Source organism: Lates calcarifer, linkage group LG16_LG22 (genome assembly GCF_001640805.2).
Source record: "Lates calcarifer isolate ASB-BC8 linkage group LG16_LG22, TLL_Latcal_v3, whole genome shotgun sequence".
Classification (NCBI taxonomy): Eukaryota; Metazoa; Chordata; class Actinopteri; family Centropomidae; genus Lates; species Lates calcarifer.
Window position 1 is genome coordinate 5,520,181 of NC_066848.1, and position 21,695 is coordinate 5,541,875.

Consider the following 21,695-nt stretch of genomic DNA (forward strand, 5'->3'; position numbering starts at 1 on the left):
TCGTTCACTGCTGCTTCTCTCCTCTCACCACGGCCTTTTCCTCTTCCCAGGGTGTGCTAGGAAGTCCCCAGTGGGGCTGAGAGATATCAAACCTTTCTGTCAGGTTCCACCTTTGATAAAATGTCAACTCTCCACCTTTGGCACATGCAGTTAGATGTTAATATTCGCTTATGCAGTTGTGTAGCTTCAATTTTTGATGAGGATAATTTGATGTTTACATGTCTTTGTAATTTACCCTCTCCTAGGTCTACAACTGTGATGCTTACTGTTACTCTACTAGCTCTTGCTGCCATTCACACTAGCAACATCCACATTTTTCAAGTTTACATTCTTATCAAATAAATTGGAAGCAGTGGTCATGATTGATTTGTAAAATGTTATATCTTGAGGGAACCTGTGAGAACAGGCTCACATCAAAACTTTAAAACTAAACAAACATCCCCACAGACATGATGGAGGACTGCAAACAATAAAAAGGCTACAAGTTAGTTCAGGATAGACACAAAACTTTTCCCTGACATCTGTTTTACTACTGATGGAGTCACAAGTTCCTGGCTCGTGCCATTACTTTTGCCTCTAATCTACAATGCCTATTAAGATTTCATGAAGTGGTAATGATTATACAATTACTTCTAGCTTGGAAATACCATAATAATGGCTGTGACGACCAAGGTTTGTGAGTTTATGGAGTGGATGTTTATGGATTAAAAAACAAACACACACAGACTGGCTGACTGGCTGGCCATCGATTTGTGTTGCTATTGACTAAAGGAGGGTGGTGGGCGACACTGCCGCTCAATAGCAGTTACATTTTCATATAAATAACAGCGGCTTTCTGGCCTGTAATTGCCTCAGAAATGACTACAGAGACGAAAGAGTGGGCACAGGTGGGCACAGTATCGATCGCAAAGGTGGCTTTTTTGAGGCTTTGGACAATAAGAGAGCACTTGGATGACATGTCCAGCCCATTCCATTTTCTTATCTTAAACTATTCTCATAGTAAACATGTTTTAATTTCATTTGAGGTGGTTTCACTGCACTTCATGTCCATGTAAATTATGTTGTGAACCAAGCAGTAAGCAACACCTCGATAAACTTTAGTAACCCTCATCTGTACTGTAGATGTTTCTGCTTCATACACGACCAGACATTATAATGCTTCAGCAGTGAGGGGAGATTAAAACTTTGACATCGAGTGTTAAGCTCAGTCTGGATCCAGCAGAGACACAGAATTCCCACAACAATTTTCTACATCTTTTATAGCCGCTCCTTGTCAGACACAAGGCTATTTCGCAAAATGCACTGGTGAATTAAAGAGTTAAGGAGAAGCAGATACTTCAAGCATAACTGATTTATTAGGCCAAGTGAAGGGAGGAGACGAAGAGAAGAAAATGAATTAGGCCTCACATGCACTTTTAATTACTGTTGTCAAGGTGTTTGCTTTGCCCTTCTGGGAAAAGCAAACCAAACCATCACTCATTCGGGCGACTCAGAAGACCCACAGAATGAACTATAAAGTTTAACACCTCTTCTATGGTGCAACATTTACTGCAACATAAACAAAACTCAACCTTCTACCTGCAACAACTCTCTTCCCCTCTGAGATAAGGCTCGATGCATGGTTGATAGACTGAGCAGAACAAGGCCAACACATCCAGAGGTGCTCTTCTCACCTCATGTGCTTACCTGAGGGATCAGGGAGGACAAAGGAACAACATGTGCCTGTCTGTTTGATCTCCCTGTATGAGGCGCTCTGCACATCTAGGCTGCTGACATGTCATGGACTGTTTACTCTTGCATGGACAACACTGCTAACTTTCACTGCATAGCTCTTAATATAGCAAAGAGGCAAAGAAATATTTTCATGCGCAGGTGCACTCATATGCACACAAAGCCTTTTCCTTTGATGAGGCTGTGGAATAAGCTATCTATGACCAGGTGCTCTGTAACACTGCTTGGCTGGAATGCAACTCTCTTAACAGTTGAGAGACAAGACACTGGTCAGACAGTCTTCCCTTAGGGTAATAACAATGATGAAAATAAACAAGTCCTGCAATATTTAACTTGAATGTCAAGTGCTGCATAGTGTATAATTGGAGTTAAAGTCTCTGTGTTTCTTAGTCAGACCTGAGTAATATTGACTGGTAGCTATGAGGGATCTAGGGAGGGTCACTAAATCCATTATTCATAAATGGGGGACAAGAGGAGGATGAGTGTTTCTGCTGACAATGTGGTTGCTCTCCCAGAGGCCTGAGACATTTTAAAAGCGGATACAGTTCCCCACCTCACCAACTCCAGTCAAGATTGGTTTCAGTTGTGCGGATTTCCATACGTTCATATGATCTGTCTTGCCTCTCAATCTGTAGCTTCCTGCTGCTCATTTACTCTTAATGTTTTATGAGCCTGTGCGGTTTATTGGTGAAAGCAAACTGTAACAATAGAGCATCGTTTTCTTGTTCCTGGCAGATACGGCACGATATGCTCTTCAATAAGATAAAACATGATCAAATAAAGAAAAATATTCATTAAATAAAGTTAACTAAAGTTAACTGAGCTAGACTACCAACAGCATACTGCAATTCACCCACTGTGGGCATGCTAGAAAATGTTTCCACAGCAGTGCATAATTAAAAACAGAATGCTTGTATGTGCATTATATTTTAAACAGGCTTGGATGGAAAGCACGAGGGTCTGGGGATGAGAGCAGTACAGCAGTGAAAAAGGTAATTAAGTTGACCAGAACAAGGCAAGTTGTCTGTTTAATATTTCATGCAACCCCACACAAAGCACTGTGGAAGCCATGAACAACAGGGCACCAACAACAATTATGAAATAATTAGCTGAGAAGCACCCTGGAAGATTTTTTTTTTGCCAGGGATATATGTGAGTAATTGTATAAATAATTTCAGACTTGGCTTGGTTCAAATTGACTCTTTGCTTGTCCCTCGTCCGCAGGCTGCCTTAGCGTAGAGTGTATGTGTGGCAGCATCTTTATGAAGTATGAATTCAATTTTTATGTAAGAAAATTTGAATTATACTGTGGCTATTGTGCATATTTCTGAACTTTTCAAAAGAGGATACATTTTGTTGTTGACATATTTATGGGACACCAAGAACAACAAGAACCAAAAAGGTGGCCTGTATATAACTCTATGATTTGAATGACAGCACAGAGTCCAGGCAGAGTCAAAGAGTAATGTAGGGAGGTCTTTAAATCACAGAGAAGGCTAAAACTAACAGCCCGTAGAATTGTTTAAACTAAAGTGTTAATGCAGACTATTTTTGCTGTCCACTCACAATTATTGAACCAATTAAATTATCAGTACATTGTCAGTCAAAACCAAAAATGTACAACCCCTGGAATACTCTCTCTCTTGCTTTCTCTCTCTCTCTCTCTCTCACACACACACAAAATGGAATTATAATTTGTTATTTTTGGGAAGTGGAAGTTGGACCAAATAAGTACATAAGTCAAAACTTAATTAAATTATCAAGGATACACAGCATATACCTATTTCTTTTGCATTTTTATCCTTTGGAATAAAGCAGAGAAAATGGTGGCAAAAATGAAAAAAAAAAAAAAAAAAAAAGAATAAATGCGAGAAATATTGAGAAAAGATGATGAAAAAGTACTCCATATGTCTTAGTTGGGAGCTGTACTTCTGCTCACTGTAATGGAGCGAGAGAGAGTGAGACTATTTTTATCCCTCCCTGAGGCCTGGGGCAGCTGTGTCAAAAGTCAACAACTACAGTGACTCCATGCTGCGCTGCTCTAGTCCCAAACACACACAAACACACTCCCTCTTCCGCATACATACCTACATAGACATACTGAGATTCGACTTTGAAGATTTATAATATAAAAGAATTCTTCAAATTTGAACAGTGGATGAGGTAAAAGCTGTGAATGTTTTACAGGAACAAGTCCAACTAGACTGCAGGGAGAACACTAGGCCAATACAAACTAAATTCATCCTTCGAACCGTAATAACACATAGAATGGCAATGCTCTTAACCTGTAACATGCCTCACAATGTAACATTGACGATGAAATCAAATTTATCCCATGTTAGCCATGGCAATATTGCTCTGTATGAGCCAAACCCATAACGTATTGATGTACAGCTTTGCGAATGACAAGCTGTACTCACTGTGATTTGTTACACTAATAAAAGTGAAGACACATTATTGTCCTGCCCTCTCAAATACACATATGCACTCATCTTCCTCTCTCTCGCTCTCTCTCTGTCTCTCTCTCTCACACACACAAACACATGCGCACACACAGACCCTCATTCCTCTTCATGGACCACTTGGCTTTGTAGTGGCAAAGAGCTTGAACAAATTGAGAAATGATTGGAATTGAAAGATGAGTAATGGTGATTCTAGCGCTGTCCCTTCTCAATATGGAGATGATGAGATTTGATTCTTTGAGGTCAGGTACATCATCCGAGCCGAGTGGCTGCCACGTCTATGACTAAGAGAGGTAGGAGGCCATTCACGCTCACATACAGGCTTTTGCTACAATCGGTCACAGCTGACATAAAATCAATGCTATAGTTACCAGTGATATTACATACTATTACCACTATTCATCGCCACTTGCACAGTTGCTGTATCTGAACTATATGAAGAGCATGGGAATATGTAAAAGGAGTATTATCCTGTCTCCTCCCCATTCATGTTTGTGTGTCTGAATCAACACTGAGGGACTAAATATGGTCAGTGAAGCTCCCTCATCCATCCCTTTCACTGCCATCTCCTCATCATGGTTAGCTATTAACTCACCATTACAGTGCCATTAGCCTAGCTTTGCCACATACTGCACTGGAAACTGCCAAACATACTCACTAGCAAATGGCAGTTCTGGTTCCATTGACACTCAGTGAAACCAGGGGCAAGCACGGGAAGAGGGAAAATGGCATCTGGTTCTGAATTTCAATGTGGCAGAGCTGGCTAGAGCGGGGAGGTTCGTTAATATGCATCATTGACACAAATCCAGCTATGATCACTAGTTTTCCTTCTTTGATTAATTGATACTACAAAAAGGAGTATAGAGAGACAGGGGAAAATCAAAACTTAATTACAGTTATTCATAACTGTAAGACTGAATAAAACTAGGAAAACAAATGGTTCAATTAGAAGAAAAATAAATAATACACTTGAGCACCTTCCCCTCCCTGGCATTCTACTGATGATCCTCAAATTACACACTCTGTTGCTTTTAGACCTTTTTGACGAGAGTTGAGAAGGTTCAGCAGCTCCGGCTGTCTTAAGATATCGTCCTCACGAGCCAGGGGAAACTCCAGAAGTGAGAGTGACTCGTGTCAGCACAAACCATGGAAAGTCAAATCACTTGTGAGATGGATGTGTTTACTCCTACCCTCTGTTCATTAGAGCATGACAGTTCAATGATGGATAATCTCATGGGGAGCAAATCCGCATTTGGACACTGTTTCTTTAATACCAAAATACTTCAGCTCAGCTTTTTTTTTGTTGGGCCTAACATATTTTATGTAAAGTTGCAAGGGAACACTGTGTGCTCGTGAACAGCTGTACATTTGTAACTTTCAAAATCTGCAGCATTTTTCTTAGTTTGAATCTTTCAGTTTTGATCTCTCTATCATTGTGAACCAGGATGTCTGCTTGGTTTGTCCTCAGTTTTCTCACACTAGTTTCCAACAGTCTGTTTTACACACATGAACGAGTTTTGAGTGAAACTCAACAGAGGTGTGATACTGCAATTTTAAATTGGAAATAACTGGCTGTCTTTAGTTTTGAAACTGCTTAAAATGCATATCACCATGGCACTGAGAACACCATCCCAGTCCTATACTGGGATTGTTACCATGGCAACAGCTGATAAAATAATGTGGAGAAAAAGTGGGTTTCCAAACTGTGAGGTGACAACTGCTCAAACACAACGATAACACAAATGCCCGACAAATAAAAAATATTTAAATAATAATATTAAATAATATTTTTAAATGTTTGGCTGGTGAGGGAATCAAACACTTAATCTGAACCCACAGACAGGTTAACATCAGTAGGATATTTGCTGCAGTACTTTTCCATTTATACTAGATATAAACATAATGTATTGTAATAATAATATGGTATCTGTTGGTTGTTCTGGAGCCCAGCAGACTGCTGTGCCTTGACTGACCAAGCAATACAGGAAAGCTGTATACCAGTGAATCCTGGGGGCATTACATGCAGGTCGGTTCTATGTATATGTGCAGAGCATGCATGAAAGGTAATTACTGGGTTTGAGGCCTTAACAGGAGTAGTGGATGAGAATATGATACAGTCCCTGGGCAGGTGTTTTAATAGGAGTACTGGGGATAGCGTGACACAAGATCTCTCAAGACACCTGCAGCACCTCTCCCAGGTAACAATCTCACCTGTAGCATCAAATCAGCAAGTACAATATTCACTTAATGAGGCACGCAATTTTGCATAATCAGAACTCCAACAGTAAGGTGAACTGCAAAAACACATAAAAGATGACATTTTCTCACTTGAAAGTGGAGATACTCAGACAGCAGGCTTGGTAGTCTCTCTTCTCAAGCCATTTTACATGATTAATAGGGTAGAGAGCAGGAGTTGAAACTGCAATTAAAGGTGTCTTCCATCAGAAGAAGAACCCCCTTTCTGGTAGTCAGCTAAAGGAGGACCGAGGGGAGCCGTGCTCCACCAGAGAAGTCATTATTTCTCCACCATCCTCTCTGCTCTATGGAATACATTAACTTCACAGTGTCGCTGTGTCTAAGCCAGAGTGCCTTCATTGCTTGTTTTTTTAAAGGGATGCATGCAATTAGAAGAAAGGAAAGAAGAAAGTGCTTGGAATAGTCCCCAACCCCCACACAGAGATTGAGTGGAAGCACAAAACAAGCTCACTGGGCCCCTAGGGGCCCTGCCTGAGACCGAGGAGAGCCTCTGATAGTCACTGTCACTGCTGCTCATTGACAACAAATAAAGGAAGAAAACAACTGCAAAGCCTCCATTTCACTGAGTAAATAGCTTCCTAAAAATGTACAGATGGATTTCCAATAACAGACATCCGCCATTGTTTGTGTAGAAAAATAAATGATACCTCCTTTGCGGGGGATAAAATACCATAACAGCATCAAAGTAAAATCTGCCTCTACTATAATATTCTGTGCTGAGATTTTACAGTCATTACACAGTAAAATGTATTTGCATGTTTTACACAGAAGATGCTGCATACCCACATTTTATAAACTTTGTTCCAATTCTTCCTCTGTATGGATTACCCTGCTGCATAGGCCAAACTAAGGATCATTACATCCATAATACCCTGTTTTGCATAATGTCATTATGAATATTTCCCTGGATTTGACTTTCAGCTGCACTGCAATTAATTATATATACGTACATACTTAGCCAGGGCACACTATCATGTACAGACAAGTCTTGTATCCTTGTGGGATACTTGTTCAAGTAGCCTCATGAATAAGCCTCACCTTAGAAAAAGTGAAAGGGATTGTGGAGAATCCTAATTGGAGAAACGGCAGAAACATTATTATGAATCTAGCCCTGCTTCTATGTGCGCTACAGTAATGAGCCTGAAGAAAGTGATTGTCGTACATTTGATGGTTCGCTGACTTCACAGTCATTGTCTTTATCTGCGATAGAAAGGAGAGGCGGGGGAAGGATCACAATTCCTTTGAGGTGCATTTAAATCATAGTCTCCACATATTACTTGGAAAATTCCCTCTTGAGAGTGTGAGCTGAGATGGCGTCCTTCAAGCCCCGCTGGGTTTCCTGTCATCATGAAATGGGAGCAGGAGATTAGGGGGGTGAGGGATGTAGAGGATGAAGAAGGAGGGGGGTAAATACTGAAATCTGGTCTAATCCCATCTCATACAGCTGAAGATACACTCCTCCTAAGACATTTGTGCTTAGAGCTGAGGTAACTGAAAGGATTGAAGGGAATACCATTGGGAATCAGCCTTATAATACATTGTTTGTAAAGTATGCATCTCTGAATGAACTAACAACTACTAACAACTCCAGAAATTGTTTTTTACATATTCAACACTGGAAATCAACAGTCTGTCACAATTATTTAATACATTTACTTTTAGGAATAAGACAATTTGTCCAGTGTGAGTGAAACTAACTACCTCCCAATACAATTAGGCCATAGAGTGATTATATTGTAATATTATTCCATGTTACAGTATGATCCACCAAGGGTTCAGTTCAACTTCGCAGGTGACTAGCTGAGTGCTGCTATTCTTGCATAAGAAACGCATCAAAGTGGCAATTTTGCACAGCTCATTGTGTTTAATGGAGTGCTGTAAAACACGTCCTTTCCTGTGTAATTAATGAGGAGAAGACAGAAGCGTGAAGCACATATCTAGAGGGTTTGTATCATAAGTATTCAAATTTCATAATATATTGTGATTTAATTTTCTGCTATTCTTCCATTTGGCTGCAGCACGCAGCTTAGAAAATAGCCCTTATGACAATTGAATGTTACAATCAGTTACGCTACAACAAGTCTTCTAAAGCACTTTAAACATACATGACAGTTTTATTAGATTTATATCATTTAACTTCAATTTGATAGAATATTTAAATTCAGTGCTTCATTTGTAACTCTTTCAAATGTATAATGCACAGCACCAAAATCTTGTAATGCACTTCAATCCTGAGTTATTTATGTATTTAACAGTTCTGTTGTTCAACTTTAATAACTAGATCAAGAGCATGACCTTCTGTCTCTTCATGCCCCTGTTAATGCTTCTCCTCTGTCTCTTTAAAACTCCTTTTCTCTCACGCTTCTCTCACTTTCTAATGAAATGCAACATTTCACAAAGCCCCCAGATTAATGTGCAGAAATAAATAAATAGGAGGAAGCATTCAGAGTGACTGCTGATGTGAGAGGAGAGGGGATTCTCACAACCCACTGCCCCCGCTGTAAGAACATGCCTTATCAACATTTTCTCCCCTGTAAAATGTCAATGGAATGCTACATGTTTCATCAACAAGGCTGTGCATGCATCTGCTGTAAGCTGCATGATCTCTTAGCCTTGTTATTCCATGCAAGACTTCCCTCTCTCACCTCACCCGTCTGTACCGCTCAGGTCTTCCACCTCTAACATTCATCACTAGTACCTAAAGCCTGTCTTCTTAAGAGATGTTTCCACTATGATATAACCTGTGTCTTTCCTCAACTAACCTCTCTTTGTGAACTGACTCTAGTGCAAGAGAAATGTTGTAATGTATGTGACACACCATACTGCTATATGCTATAGCTGCAGTGCACCAGGTGCAAACCACGGGATCTCTAGGAATTCACCTTTACTTTTTGGGGGACCTGAATTACAATTAACTACATAATGCTTGAATGAATTGCAAAAGGTTGTGAATTGTTCAAAAATAAGTCAGTGAGTCTGCCTGTTTTACAAGCAAGTGAGCAAATTTGTATGTATATTAAGTCAGTGCTGCATTGGGATGAGCTGCATTGCAAAGCCCTGTTGTGTCATTTCATTTAAAAAAGGGGCCCTGTTTATGCAAATCTCTGGGGAAGACATTTTTCATCACTCACATGAAAATAATGTATAAAGGAAATCTTGCCTGTTTCATCCCTGTTCAGGTGTTATGTGCAGGTGGAAAGGAGCCCAGAAAGCTGCAGAACGCACAAGGAGCATTTGCACATCTGAGTGAGCACATCTGTCCTTTTACACCCATATTCCAATTTATGTTCGTTTGAACATCTTGTTTGTGTCCCTTTGTGACATTTGCTGATGGATTGCACGCATGAAAAAGGTTGTATCGTTTTACATTGGCCAGTTACTCCCAGATTAAAACTAGGGGCTAAAAATCACTTGGCCCTGAGGCGTGGGGAGAAAAAAAAGTGTCAAAAAAGCATTTCTACGCAGAGTGAGTACGGAGGTGTCTCAAAAGAACACCACCACGGCTGCTCCGTGTCCTCAGGAGAGACCTGCTTATGTCACTGTGTGCCCACTGTATGTGCAAATCTCGATGTGTGGACAGCTGGGGTTGAGGCAAACTTCAAGACCAATTTCATGTTTGTGTGTGTGTGTGCTGGTCTGTAGCTTTACTGAGTGTGTGTGTATATGTGCGTGCAATGTTGCTGTATGTTCCTGGCCAGCATCAGTGGTGTTGTCAGTAAATGGGTGCTAGTGAGAGGAAGGTCATGTGGTAGCCAGCAGAATTATGTCCAGGTCAGAGATGCACTGTATGGAACCAACCCTTCTCACCACACCATTTCCCTCAGTTGCTGCTGCACGCACACAGCCATAACACGAAACAGGAGAGCAGCAAGCTCCTTTACCATACACACATGAACAGATTTGTCATCATTATCTTGCATTAGATGATGACCTCCTCCTTATTTTGAAAACATGGCTTCAAATCTCAAGCATTTTTCTCCAATATCAGATAATCTGCTTCATCGGGACTTTGTTGGTGTAGTTAAAAAACTTGATTGACAGTAGCCAAACAAAACCCACCAAGTGTCATAAGATTCTGATTCAAATGCTAAATCCACAGTAAATGATGTCATCTTTGTTCAACTGAGTCCCGCCCACTTAAAATCAGTGAGAAAAGCACAGAGGAAAAAAAAAAAAACAGAAATATGAAATGACTAAAACTCTAAAAAATAGTAGAAATATCCCATCCCTCACAGTGAGAAGCTGCTTGAGTAAATATGTTTCAGCAGCTTTAATCTAACACACTGCTGTACAGTGTACTGTGTATAGTTTGATCTACTGCACTTGAAAAAATGTTCTGGACTTACGATGTGGAGCTTCAAGAAGTCTCCGAGACCAGAGGAGCTATCCACCCTCACCAGGACAGCATCCTTCAGGTGCGTGCTGAAACCAATGGCTAGCCGATCTGCCCTCGTGCTGGGACGGTCATTTGGCGGCCACGTGTATGTGATCAGTCCACCATCTCGCCCAAATATGTACGTTGTTCCCGCTAGAGAAAGAAAAAACAAAGAAAGAAGAACAAATAGAAGATGTTAACAGTGTATTCCCCCTCACAACTGTGTATCAGATCGTGAACCACTGACTGTCAACACAAACATTATTAACACAGCAAAAGTCAGCATCGATGCCGTGTGTACAGAGCACCGTCACTCTGGAGTGTTATATTGTGCTGAGTAATGACTTTGCAAAGCACCAAGCAACATATCACTCTTGAACAGCTCTCAGCCCTGTCTGAGGGTTTAAGTACACTCGTGTCAATTCATGAGTAGGGGAAAATTCAGAGGAAATGAGGGAGGCAGGTACCGCTTTCCTCATAATGCTGCACAATTACTCAGTTTTACTGCCACTGCCTGACTTCACCTCTAGAGGTAAGAGATACAAGTGAATGCTAGTGAATTTGCAGCCATATCCCCGATGCCCAGGTAACCAGCATGCCAAACGGGCACCTCCCCGTCTCTCTCGCACTTCATTAGCAGCCTCAAAGGCAGACGCAGCCGGCAGCATTATTGACTGACTGGTCCAATTATGCCCTTCTCCTGACCCCAAAACCAGCTATTTCCTGTCTCGCTGCATTACCTCGTTGTCTTTAGAAGCTGTATGAAAGGTTTGAACATGACCTGGTAGATGGAAGAGTGGTTCTAATTACGTAGCTATTCAGTGAGAAGAAGCCTCACGGCAGTTTGCCAGTGACCTAATCAAATTGATGGTTAGAAATAAGTCCATCTCAACTAACGAAGGAAGTGGTCTATTAAAAGTGGGAGTATCTTCATGTGTAAAGCCACAGTCTCAGGTTTTGATGCTTGCCAACCATCCGGCACTTTGCCATTTCAGAGCTGTCAGAGTTGTCTCAATCAAATAAGTGCCTATTTCTTTCCAATTAGAAACCTTCATTAGGATAGTGTTTCAATTCATTTTTTCCAGGACATAGAGAAGTATGGTCATGGAAGAAAGTGTGTACGTGCGTGTACGAGTGGGAACGAATTAGTATGTGATTGGGAAATAAATGTCTGTGAGAAAAAGGCTGAAAATGAATGCAGCTGTCAGATTAGCATAAAAACAGCTATCTTCATGAAAAATTAGACAAGGCGCTCTGCTAGTGTGTCATGCATTTACGTGTGTGTGTGTGTGTGTGTGGGTGTGTGTGTGTATGTATAAGAGTGAGAAGGAGAAACAGAGAGCGCGCAAGGGAGAGACAGGGAGTGTTAATATTCATAGGGGCAGGGAGTTAAACAGCCTCAGCCTGAACAATAGATTATAAATCATTCTGACTGTAATTCCAATATTTTCTTGTAAACCAGTTCATGAGGATATAAAACTATCGATAAATTTTGCATTTATTTATATATTTCTGTTGTTTTCTTCCCTCTGGCTTTTTCTTCACAGTGCAGTGATTAAGGGGCGTCGCTCCACTCTCAAGTTCCTTTTCCAATTTCATTCCCTTATTTGAGTCAATACACACGGTCAACCATTAGCGAAAAAGAATTGCATCATTAATTAACAGTAATGTGATTAACAAATGGTGTTGGGACATACAGATCTATGGCGGGATTTACTGTTTTCATAAAGCATAACTCGCGTCTGTAAAACATAATGAAATAACACTGTAAGCATTCTTGTTCTCCTAATGGACAAAGCGTTATGAAGCTTGATGACTTCTACAAAGGAAAAGACATTATGTGTAATATATTTGCGAGACAGACATCATTTCTTTTTCATGAAGTCTGCCGGCTACCGCTGAAAACCCCTCTTGTTCCTCTAATGCATATCTGATGTTGGCCCCTTCTCAGAGCAATCTGCAGTTCATGTGGCTCACACTGGACTGTTGTCACTGTCTTCCGAGTTTTCCCCCCAAGCCACTAAACACTTGCCCATGTTGCCAGCTTATTATAATTAAGCTCTTTTAAACCATGTCATGTTGGAACTCACTGGGCCCTTAAGCGTCCATTTCCCCCTCTGTCTATTCATACAATTTGACACCCACTTTATTATCCCACTGACAGCTTATTTACTGTTGGTGACCTCCAAAAAAACCCACTATCATATAAAGATTGCTCATTTCAGTGAACTGGTGTGCCGATCTGGCTGGTGTCACCCTTAAGCTAAATGGATGAACAGCAAGAGCCTCATGTCAAGGCACCAAAGGTCAACAACTACTCTGCAACATGTACATTATAAAAATGATTTTAAAACGGATTCAGAGAGTGCAGATAATAAGGTTGCCAATATGTGGTAAAGCAGTCTAAAATCCATATGAGATTGTAAGACTAGTGGAAAAACTCCTTAAGGGACTATTGAGGATTAAGATACATGGGGAAACATGGCTAATGCACACCTACACAGTTGTGCAGTGGCATGAAATCAGCAGACACGTGTCTGTGTAACTCCAGTGGTGGGAGTAATTATGCACTGGCTCCATATTTGTTATTTGTGTGCTCTCCTGGGACACTGGGCCTGATATGGATCTGTTGTAGTCATTAGATACAGTAGTGTCCTGGAAATACTTGCCTGTTTGTTGTCTCTTTAATTTGACAAGAGTTTCAGTTTATTCCCTGTTCACCCACTGTCTAATAAAAAACAAATGAAAGGACTGGATCTAGGTACTATGTGGGGGTTTTGAGAGACAAAGTGCTTAGAGGTGTGGCACTACACAATACAACCGTGTGAAACAGAATGTAATTAAAATTTTCTTGCTCACATACTCCCATGTGCATTTACATCGCTTACATTCATATGCATCTCCCCAGTGAGGTCATAGAGTGGTAACTGAGTGTAGTGTGTTTTCAGCAGGTACTGGTGGGTTTTACTCAAGTCTATTTCCGATGATCAGACCTCCAGGATGAACCTCTCAACCACAAGTCTCCCCCTGTTAAAGGATAATGAATTAATCTGCCCTCATGTTGGACTACATTGAGAGCTAGCTGCTCTCTACTGTGTCAGTTAACATCAAAGAAGATAAACATTGGCAGATCAAACACTCTGCTTTCATTAAAAATGTAGCACCATCCCAGGAGTTCCCCTGCATTTGGCCAAAGAGGTGTGTGGGATAGTAGACTGTAGGCTAGAAAACATGGCCTGTGTGTTAGAGCCCTCTTGGCACTGGCTCCTCAATGTCTCAATCTATTTCAGCTGCAATGAAGCAGGAGCATATAGCAGACTGGCCTTTAAGCACTGTATGTTTAATAAACTGTCCAGTGTCACATGAAGAGGCGGAGAGGTGAGAGCAAAATAAAGTGTACTGGCTATATTCCTTAGTGTAGCATTTGTGGGATGCTTAAGATATACAGAACACACCAGGCAGTGACTATAAAGCTCAGCTAAGGTCAGGCCCGCAGACTGTCTTTCCTCTGACCTCCAACACGGCCATCATAACGAGCCTCATATTACCACCTCTGCCGAGAAACTGGGGAGAAATCCAATCATAATTACATAGTTGTGATGGAAATATGAAAAGGAGAGATGACATTATGGATCTGCTTTCTGTCAGCACCTAGCAATTGCGTTTCTCCCTATTTGCTGCCAAGGATTCCCGTAATGACTGGTGTGCAAAAATAGATCACCCGAGATGTGGCTTATAGTATAGCTTTTTGAAATTAATTTTTGATCATTTCCATGAATCTGCTGAATGGAATTTCAAAGAAAGATAACCACTTTCCCCAGTCGTCTCTTTTTTTTCTATATCCATATATACACAGACATAAACATTCTGTTCCACACGTACATTTAACTTCTACTGTATATTTTTACAATGCAAATTACCTCAATGAGAACAACATCTGCAACATCTGTGGTGCACTCGTTAGTGACTGTGTCAGAAATAAGTAGGTGAGCATTTACATAAATTGCTACATGTTGTACATCCCCAAAACCATTTAAAAGGACAAAACTATATTAAGGATAACATCATTTGGGTTTATCTTTGGTCTGTTCCCCCCTGGGAGGAGTACAATTAAAAGAAGCTTAATGATGTCTATTGGATTACCATTTCAGTTTCCAGAGAAATCATTACCACGATTTATGAGGACACTATTATCCAATCAAACACTATCGGTATCTGGTGAAGGAGCTATCTCCGATCAATGCTCCTGAAGATTTAGTGCCATGAGGGAAAATTGTGAGCCAACGTGATCAATTTTTCTCTTCCCACTGATCTACCTTTCTCTCACTATATTTTACCTTTCGGGACAATTAAATGGTCTGGTAGTTGAGGAGATGAGGTGGTAAATAGAATGCTCAGTTATGAGCAAAACCGTTCAAACTCATAGCTAATTAAATGTCTTTTCAGCTGCATGTTCTAACTTGGCAGTGATTACAAAGCTGTGAATTACAGAGACGGTCGAGTAGGGCCACCGTTCACACAGCCTCGGCATATAATTAAATGGTACATCACACCCTGTGATCCAAAATAATAATGCCAATACACTGACATCTATCTATCTACAGTATATAATCTAGGGATTCTTGTTTGATCTGCAGTATCATCCCCTCTCCAGGTTTCTTTGCCAGTATCATCAGTTATTCAAACCTCTTGTGACATGAAACAGCAATAACAGAAGAAGGAAAAACATGATTTGATAATTCCAATGTGAGTGGATCATGTGTGTGAACTACAATATTTTTCCTGTTAGCTAGTCTTGGAGTTATTTCAACAGACAAGAGAACCTTTCATATTTCTATTTTACCTGTCAAGTGTTGCAAGTGTTGAGTATCAGTGTGATCCTGGAGGTTGTATAATCAATGTGGAACTGTGAAACATACAATTCATACAGCTGTGCATGGACAAAGGATGAAGAGCTCTGCTCAAGTGAAAAGATGCAGGGGAATTCACTTTTTAAACTATCATTCACTTTCAGTTCTGTCAATACAATTATTTCTTGTTAAACATACAGTATAACAGTATTTTGTCCTAATTATTTCCTGAAAGGGGTTTTATATGAATCTTTCTCATTGTTTTGGACAGAAAAAAATCAGTATCATAATGGGTCATCCATATTTCGCATTAATGTTTGTGTGTTTGCGATACATAAGTGTTATGCAATTCAACCAAATGAACATTACATTATCTGACTGTACAAGCTATTTTATATGGCTTTCTGTTGACTGAGATAAAAATGTATGTCCTGATTTCTTTCTTTGCACAGCTACAGTAGTGACTTTTCCCTCTATCCTGTACTGTAACGATTCATTCTATAGAATTTTTGTTTTTTGACTTGTTTACTGTTGCTGCTACTGCTGTAAATTTAAAGCATTTCTTTCTGTACACCAAAGGACGTTTCCCAGGAGGACTGTACCTCCCTGTCGGTGTATGGTGGGGCTTTGTGTTTGTGAGGGTGACATTTCTGTCAGGGTTCTTCTTGTCTGCTCCAAAATAGGAAGAGAGGAGCATCACTTGGGATTTTTGCTTGTCCTGTTCACCTTCCGAGTTCAAGTCAAAGGTGGTGCATGGTGCACTGCAGTCATGTTCTGTGCTACTTTATCGAGTCATGTGTGCATGTTTGGATCCTACTCATAGGCTTACCAAGTCCTTTTGTGGATATGTAGGCCAATTTGACTTTGATGTAATTCCCTGTATATTTTCCCCGAGGAAAATATAGCTTAATTTTTTCCACTCCGAGTATATCCACATGTGGCTGTACTATAAATGAGGAACAAGCTGTTGGATGCACCTTTCCTATACCCAGCCTGCTCCTGTGGCTGACTGCTGGTTCTGTCAGGCTCTTCATCTAATACCACTGAACCATTACTTTCATTTGGCAATGAAGCTCTTAGCACCAGAGCAGCACAGTAGCCTGGTATGTTATCTCCCTCTCGAGCTGATTAAATTTAAAGTGCCATATATTCGCTCGTGGCAATTTTGCACCTTTTGCACAAGGACACAAGTTTCCTCTTGAGAGAGATCTTTTTGTGATAGATGTCTTTTGTTCTGCTCTCTACTGTGCATCAGAGTTGTCGGAGCGCACTGCTTTGACTGGTGATGAAAACCACATCTGTTGATAGAGTATTCCTCTCCTATTGCCATCAGTACCACATGTGCACTATGAGCCTATTGTCAGGACAAAAATCACACATATTATGTGCCATAAGTTTTGTGCTGTGTTCACTTACTTGCAAAAATAGAGCCTGAGCATTTAGAATAGCAAATGAAAGACATTTGGGTTAAAGAGGTCAACTCAAGATGGAAATTATTTAAATTATTTAAATGAAAATGTCACAAATTATTACGTCTTAGTGAATTAAGCACAATATTGTTGCTTAAAGGCGGCAATGTTAGATGTAGCCTGGTCTAAAGTTTTTAACTTATGTTAATTTAGCTCACACACTAGTAATGTAGGCATGTTATAGTTTTTGTTTAACCTTTGTCTGTGACACTAAAATGCCCTTTTTTTGTCTAGCTATTGTCCTGAGTTGACTTGTGCAGTCATTTTAGTGTTTTCATGGAGGGTTTGTGTTTCACAGTGTGAAGTTGACTGTTGTGGTATGTTGGATTAGGAGGCATTGTAAACTGAGAATGCAATTGTTACTGCTACTTCTCCAAAAATCAACTTACTATAGTAATTAATTGGTGTATTTCCATTTCATTTCAGTCATTAAAAATCATTGTCATTCCAAAATGTTTTTTTCTGTATAATTTTCATCATTAAAGCAATTATAATGTTTCATGAAAACTTTAAGAAAATAGATGCCTGCAGGAAAAAACAGACCTTCCCATCAGGTGTCACTTTTGTAGCTGACATAACCAAATGCTTTGACATGTGAAGTGATTAATTGCCTGTCACCTTGGACTGGCAGCCTTTGTGTGTAAGGATAATTAAGTACAGTGAACAACAACAGCTCTGATAATATGAGCTGAGAGCAATTGTTCTTCCAGTTGTTTGGAGTCTGCAGTTAAAGCACAGCCTCTGGTTGTCAGTCCCGTGGGTGTGAATGAGAAAATTCAGCTGGACAATGAGAACTGGAAAGCCAGATATAGTGGATACAGCTAGATCCCTATGGCCACCCCCACCCAATCTCTATTTCTATATCTACTCATTGTTCTATTGCAGGATGGCGAGGTCCTTTCAACAATTTAAACCTCACTCTCAAGCTGTGCCAGTGGAAAAAGCCATTCTCTATCTTCAGTGGTGTGTGAGCAGCCCTTTGGGAGACTAAAAACACATGGAAACACATGGATTGTTGACTTGTCTTAATCCTCTCTCAGCACGAACAACTGGCTCCCTTATAATGGGATTGACTGTTAGAACAGAACCAGCAGGCATGAGAAAAGGTTTCATCACAGGTTGAACCCTGAACAATCCTGTACAACATACGACAGGAATGACGGCAAAACAAACTTTTTATGTGACCGTCTGAATTATACGTGAGGGGCTGGGATTCTCTTGATAAGATAAGGAACAAAAAATTTCAGTTTTGTGTCAGCATCTCATCCATTTTCTACATCATTTCAATATTGCTGGTGTGCAGAGCCAATACATTTATTGCATGTGCATGGAGTTGAACCTGAGCAATTTCACCAGCCAGTCTATAACTGCTGCAGTTCTGTCATCAAACTAACCCATAACATAAAACACTGCATACTGCACACCCTGCTACATTCTGCTTTGCTTTCTTCCACGTTTCTTTTCTTTTTTTTAAGTGATAAATCCTTCCTTCAGTCTTTATCAGAAGGCTGGAGCTGAGCTATTCTCTTTGCAGTCAGCAGAAAGCAGAGTGGACAGAGGTGCTAAATCAACCCAAAGTGCAGACTGCCTGCTTACTTTGTGTTGGCTTAATAAGTCTGGGCATATTGGCATATATACAGCACAGTCAATATAAACTTTTACACTTCATTGCCCAGAGGCTTAATCTTCACCACCGGCCAATAGGGTATTCAGTTATATCTACTGTTAGGGATTGAGATATAATGTACACCTAAGCTAACACAGCATGTTTTATTTTACTGCTTATAGACTGAAATAGTAGAGTATTTCAATGATGACAAACATAATACTTTATTGATAATAATCAATGTAATTAAACAGCATTTTTCCTAAGTGTTTTGATAAATCATAAGCACTAAAGCAAAACACAACTACATAAAAAAGGACAATTCTAAAGTCCTCAGGCCATCACCCTTAGTCTCTAGACTAGACTAGGCAAATATTCTAATTAGCCCACTTCTACAGTATTGTTTTAACAATATCCAGTGACCTATGAGCCTTAAGCTCCTTCTAATGAAGACAATCCCAAAGCAGCATTTCTGCATAGGACAGCTGACAGTGTCCAACCTGCCTTCATAAGCTGCAAAGGATTAATTCTCTCCCTCTCCCCCCTCTCTCCCCACCTCTCTCTCTCTCTCTCCCTGCTTTGCTAATTTGATGTAATTAAATTAAGTGGAGACTAAAAGTGGGACATTGCTGCTTGCCCCCATGATTGGTCATCCCTATTAGAGGGTATAAGATGCCGGCTCCAAAATCCTAGTAGCAACAAAACCTAATAAACACAGGGACAGAGAAAAAACATAAGAGCACTTAAAGTCAGACCTCAAGGCGAGTACAGTACAAAATGACCACATCAGAGAGGAAGGAGTGAGGAGGGGAGGAAGAGAGGGAGGGAAACAGAGAGATAAAGATTTATGATTGAATAAAGGTTGATTAGAAAGTGGTTTCATGTTGTATACTCAAAAGGGCAATAGCAGAAACAAATGTCATCATTTTTACAGTATATCTAAAGGGTTGGTTTAGATCAATATAATTCCTATATGTTTTATACCATACGTGAATATTATGATAAGCTATTATCAGGCATCAGCAGTCTGAATTTGTCTGAATTCATCAAATCAAGTGAGTATCCCCTGGTAGTTTCATGCAGATTTATTGCCAATGTTGTGTTTACAACAAATTCTGTGACCCAACAGAGTGTAGGACCGGATTAGGAATTTCACCTATATTGCTACTGCAAATGTTTATACCCTACTTCATCATACACTTTTTTATGATTGGCGTTACCAAAAAGAGTGCTCCCTCAGTATTTAGATAGGGTCACAAATGTTGACAGCTATTGATTAAAGATTGCGACCCAATATTATTAGATGCAGATTCCTGCAGATTTTGATATCTGTAGCATACTGATCTTTCTGTAGAGCACTGACTCACCTGGCAATATATTGTTGGGGTTTTTTCATATAGTCATTTTATATGACAATATACCCACCGAAATACATGCAACTCCAGGCTAAGAAGGAATTGCTGCACGACCAGTATGGATAGGAGGGACGATTACAGTGATTCGACATACATATAGTATGTTAGTATTGTATTAAGATAGACTCAGAATCTATCCTTCAAGCAGCTATAAACTGATAGTGTCTGCAGCCTCTACCTAGTTCCACAGAAATTGTGAATCAAGAAATCTTCCCCTGGATCATACTGTTGCAGTACTTCACCACATTTTATCCTCACACTGCTCTGAAGAGATAAGCCTTCACCTCATCATGACGAGGCCTCGGGGTAGCCATACCAACCACCCTCGCTCTTCATGGCAGGGGACCATCAATTCATGGTTGAGGTAAAGTTCTGCCCCCTGGGCTGGTAACATTACGCCATGAATGCTCAGTCGACCAGTGCCACTCACACCCTTCTGCCTCCTCCTCTGCCATGCTCACTTCCCCTAAGCCCTAAGTGATACATGAGCCCCTGCCTTGTGGAGCAGAATGGCCCATCCAGGCAGAGCTGACAAGACCCAGTGTCTTAATGGAGCAATATACCAAACGGGCCCTTTGTTACCCTGACCAGCTGCATATCTGCCTCCCCAGCCAACAGCCTTGGCTCTGATAGAGGTGTCTCACAGTATCGACAGCTTCTAATTTACTCTCTCATCATCACTTGCCTCATTTGCTCCTCAGACACAATGCTCCCTTTCTCTCAGTTCAGGTCAGCCATTTTGTTTGCCAGCAATTTGTTGATTAGATTTTTCTGCATCCAGTGTTTAATTTGCGTGCCAGCCAACACACATATCAAAGTTAGACTTAAAGAAAATCAGGCATCAGTCGATTCTTGGCTTTTTCATTCCCAGTTAAAAGCTTGTTTGACTGATTGCTTGCCATCAGACATCAATGCATTATTTAGTTTCAGTGTGTCTGTGTGCTAGCATGTACCAAACATCACAGACTCCAAATGGTCTCCAGAAGCTGTTGTCTTCTCTATTAGGGAGCCAACAGATGTGGAGTATGACTGCAGTTCTAATTACTGAAAAATACAAGTGTGGGGGATAATTACACAGTGGAAGTGAGGCAGAAAACAGAGACCAGGGCCAGAGCTCTGATCTGAGACCAGAGACAACTCTGGCTGCCCATCGCCATATGCAGCCCAACCTGCATCAGCACAAATACTATTCTCACAAAGAAGCTGCTTTAGGATCAGACAGAGCTACTGCTCCTTACTGAGCACACCCCTACATTAGCACTATTCTTAAAAGCAAATTATATTAGAGCCTATACTCGACCTGCATAATTAAAAAAAATGGATGTGCTGCAGGACCGCTTCTCTTGAAATGATTTAATATGTCCACAACTCTATCTCTCATTCAAGGCAAAGTATTGGGTAAAACCTTCTCCACTGTCCTTCTCCTTTAACAAATCACTATTTAGCTTGAGGCAATGTACATGTGCAGTAGGTAGCCTGAAAGTAGAGCATAAACAGCACTTCAAAAGCTAGCAGACACTGTTTAACACAC

General features: G+C 40.5%; 1 protein-coding gene across 1 annotated transcript in view; it reads right to left on the minus strand.

The window, feature by feature from the left end:
- The window catches only part of LOC108894527 (neurexin-1a), a 233,873-nt gene that overhangs the window by 71,112 nt on the left and 141,066 nt on the right, over positions 1-21,695 (minus strand). Inside the window, 1 exon segment of the mRNA XM_051076550.1 lies at positions 10,796-10,977. Within this exon segment, the coding sequence (XP_050932507.1) occupies positions 10,796-10,977 (182 nt within the window).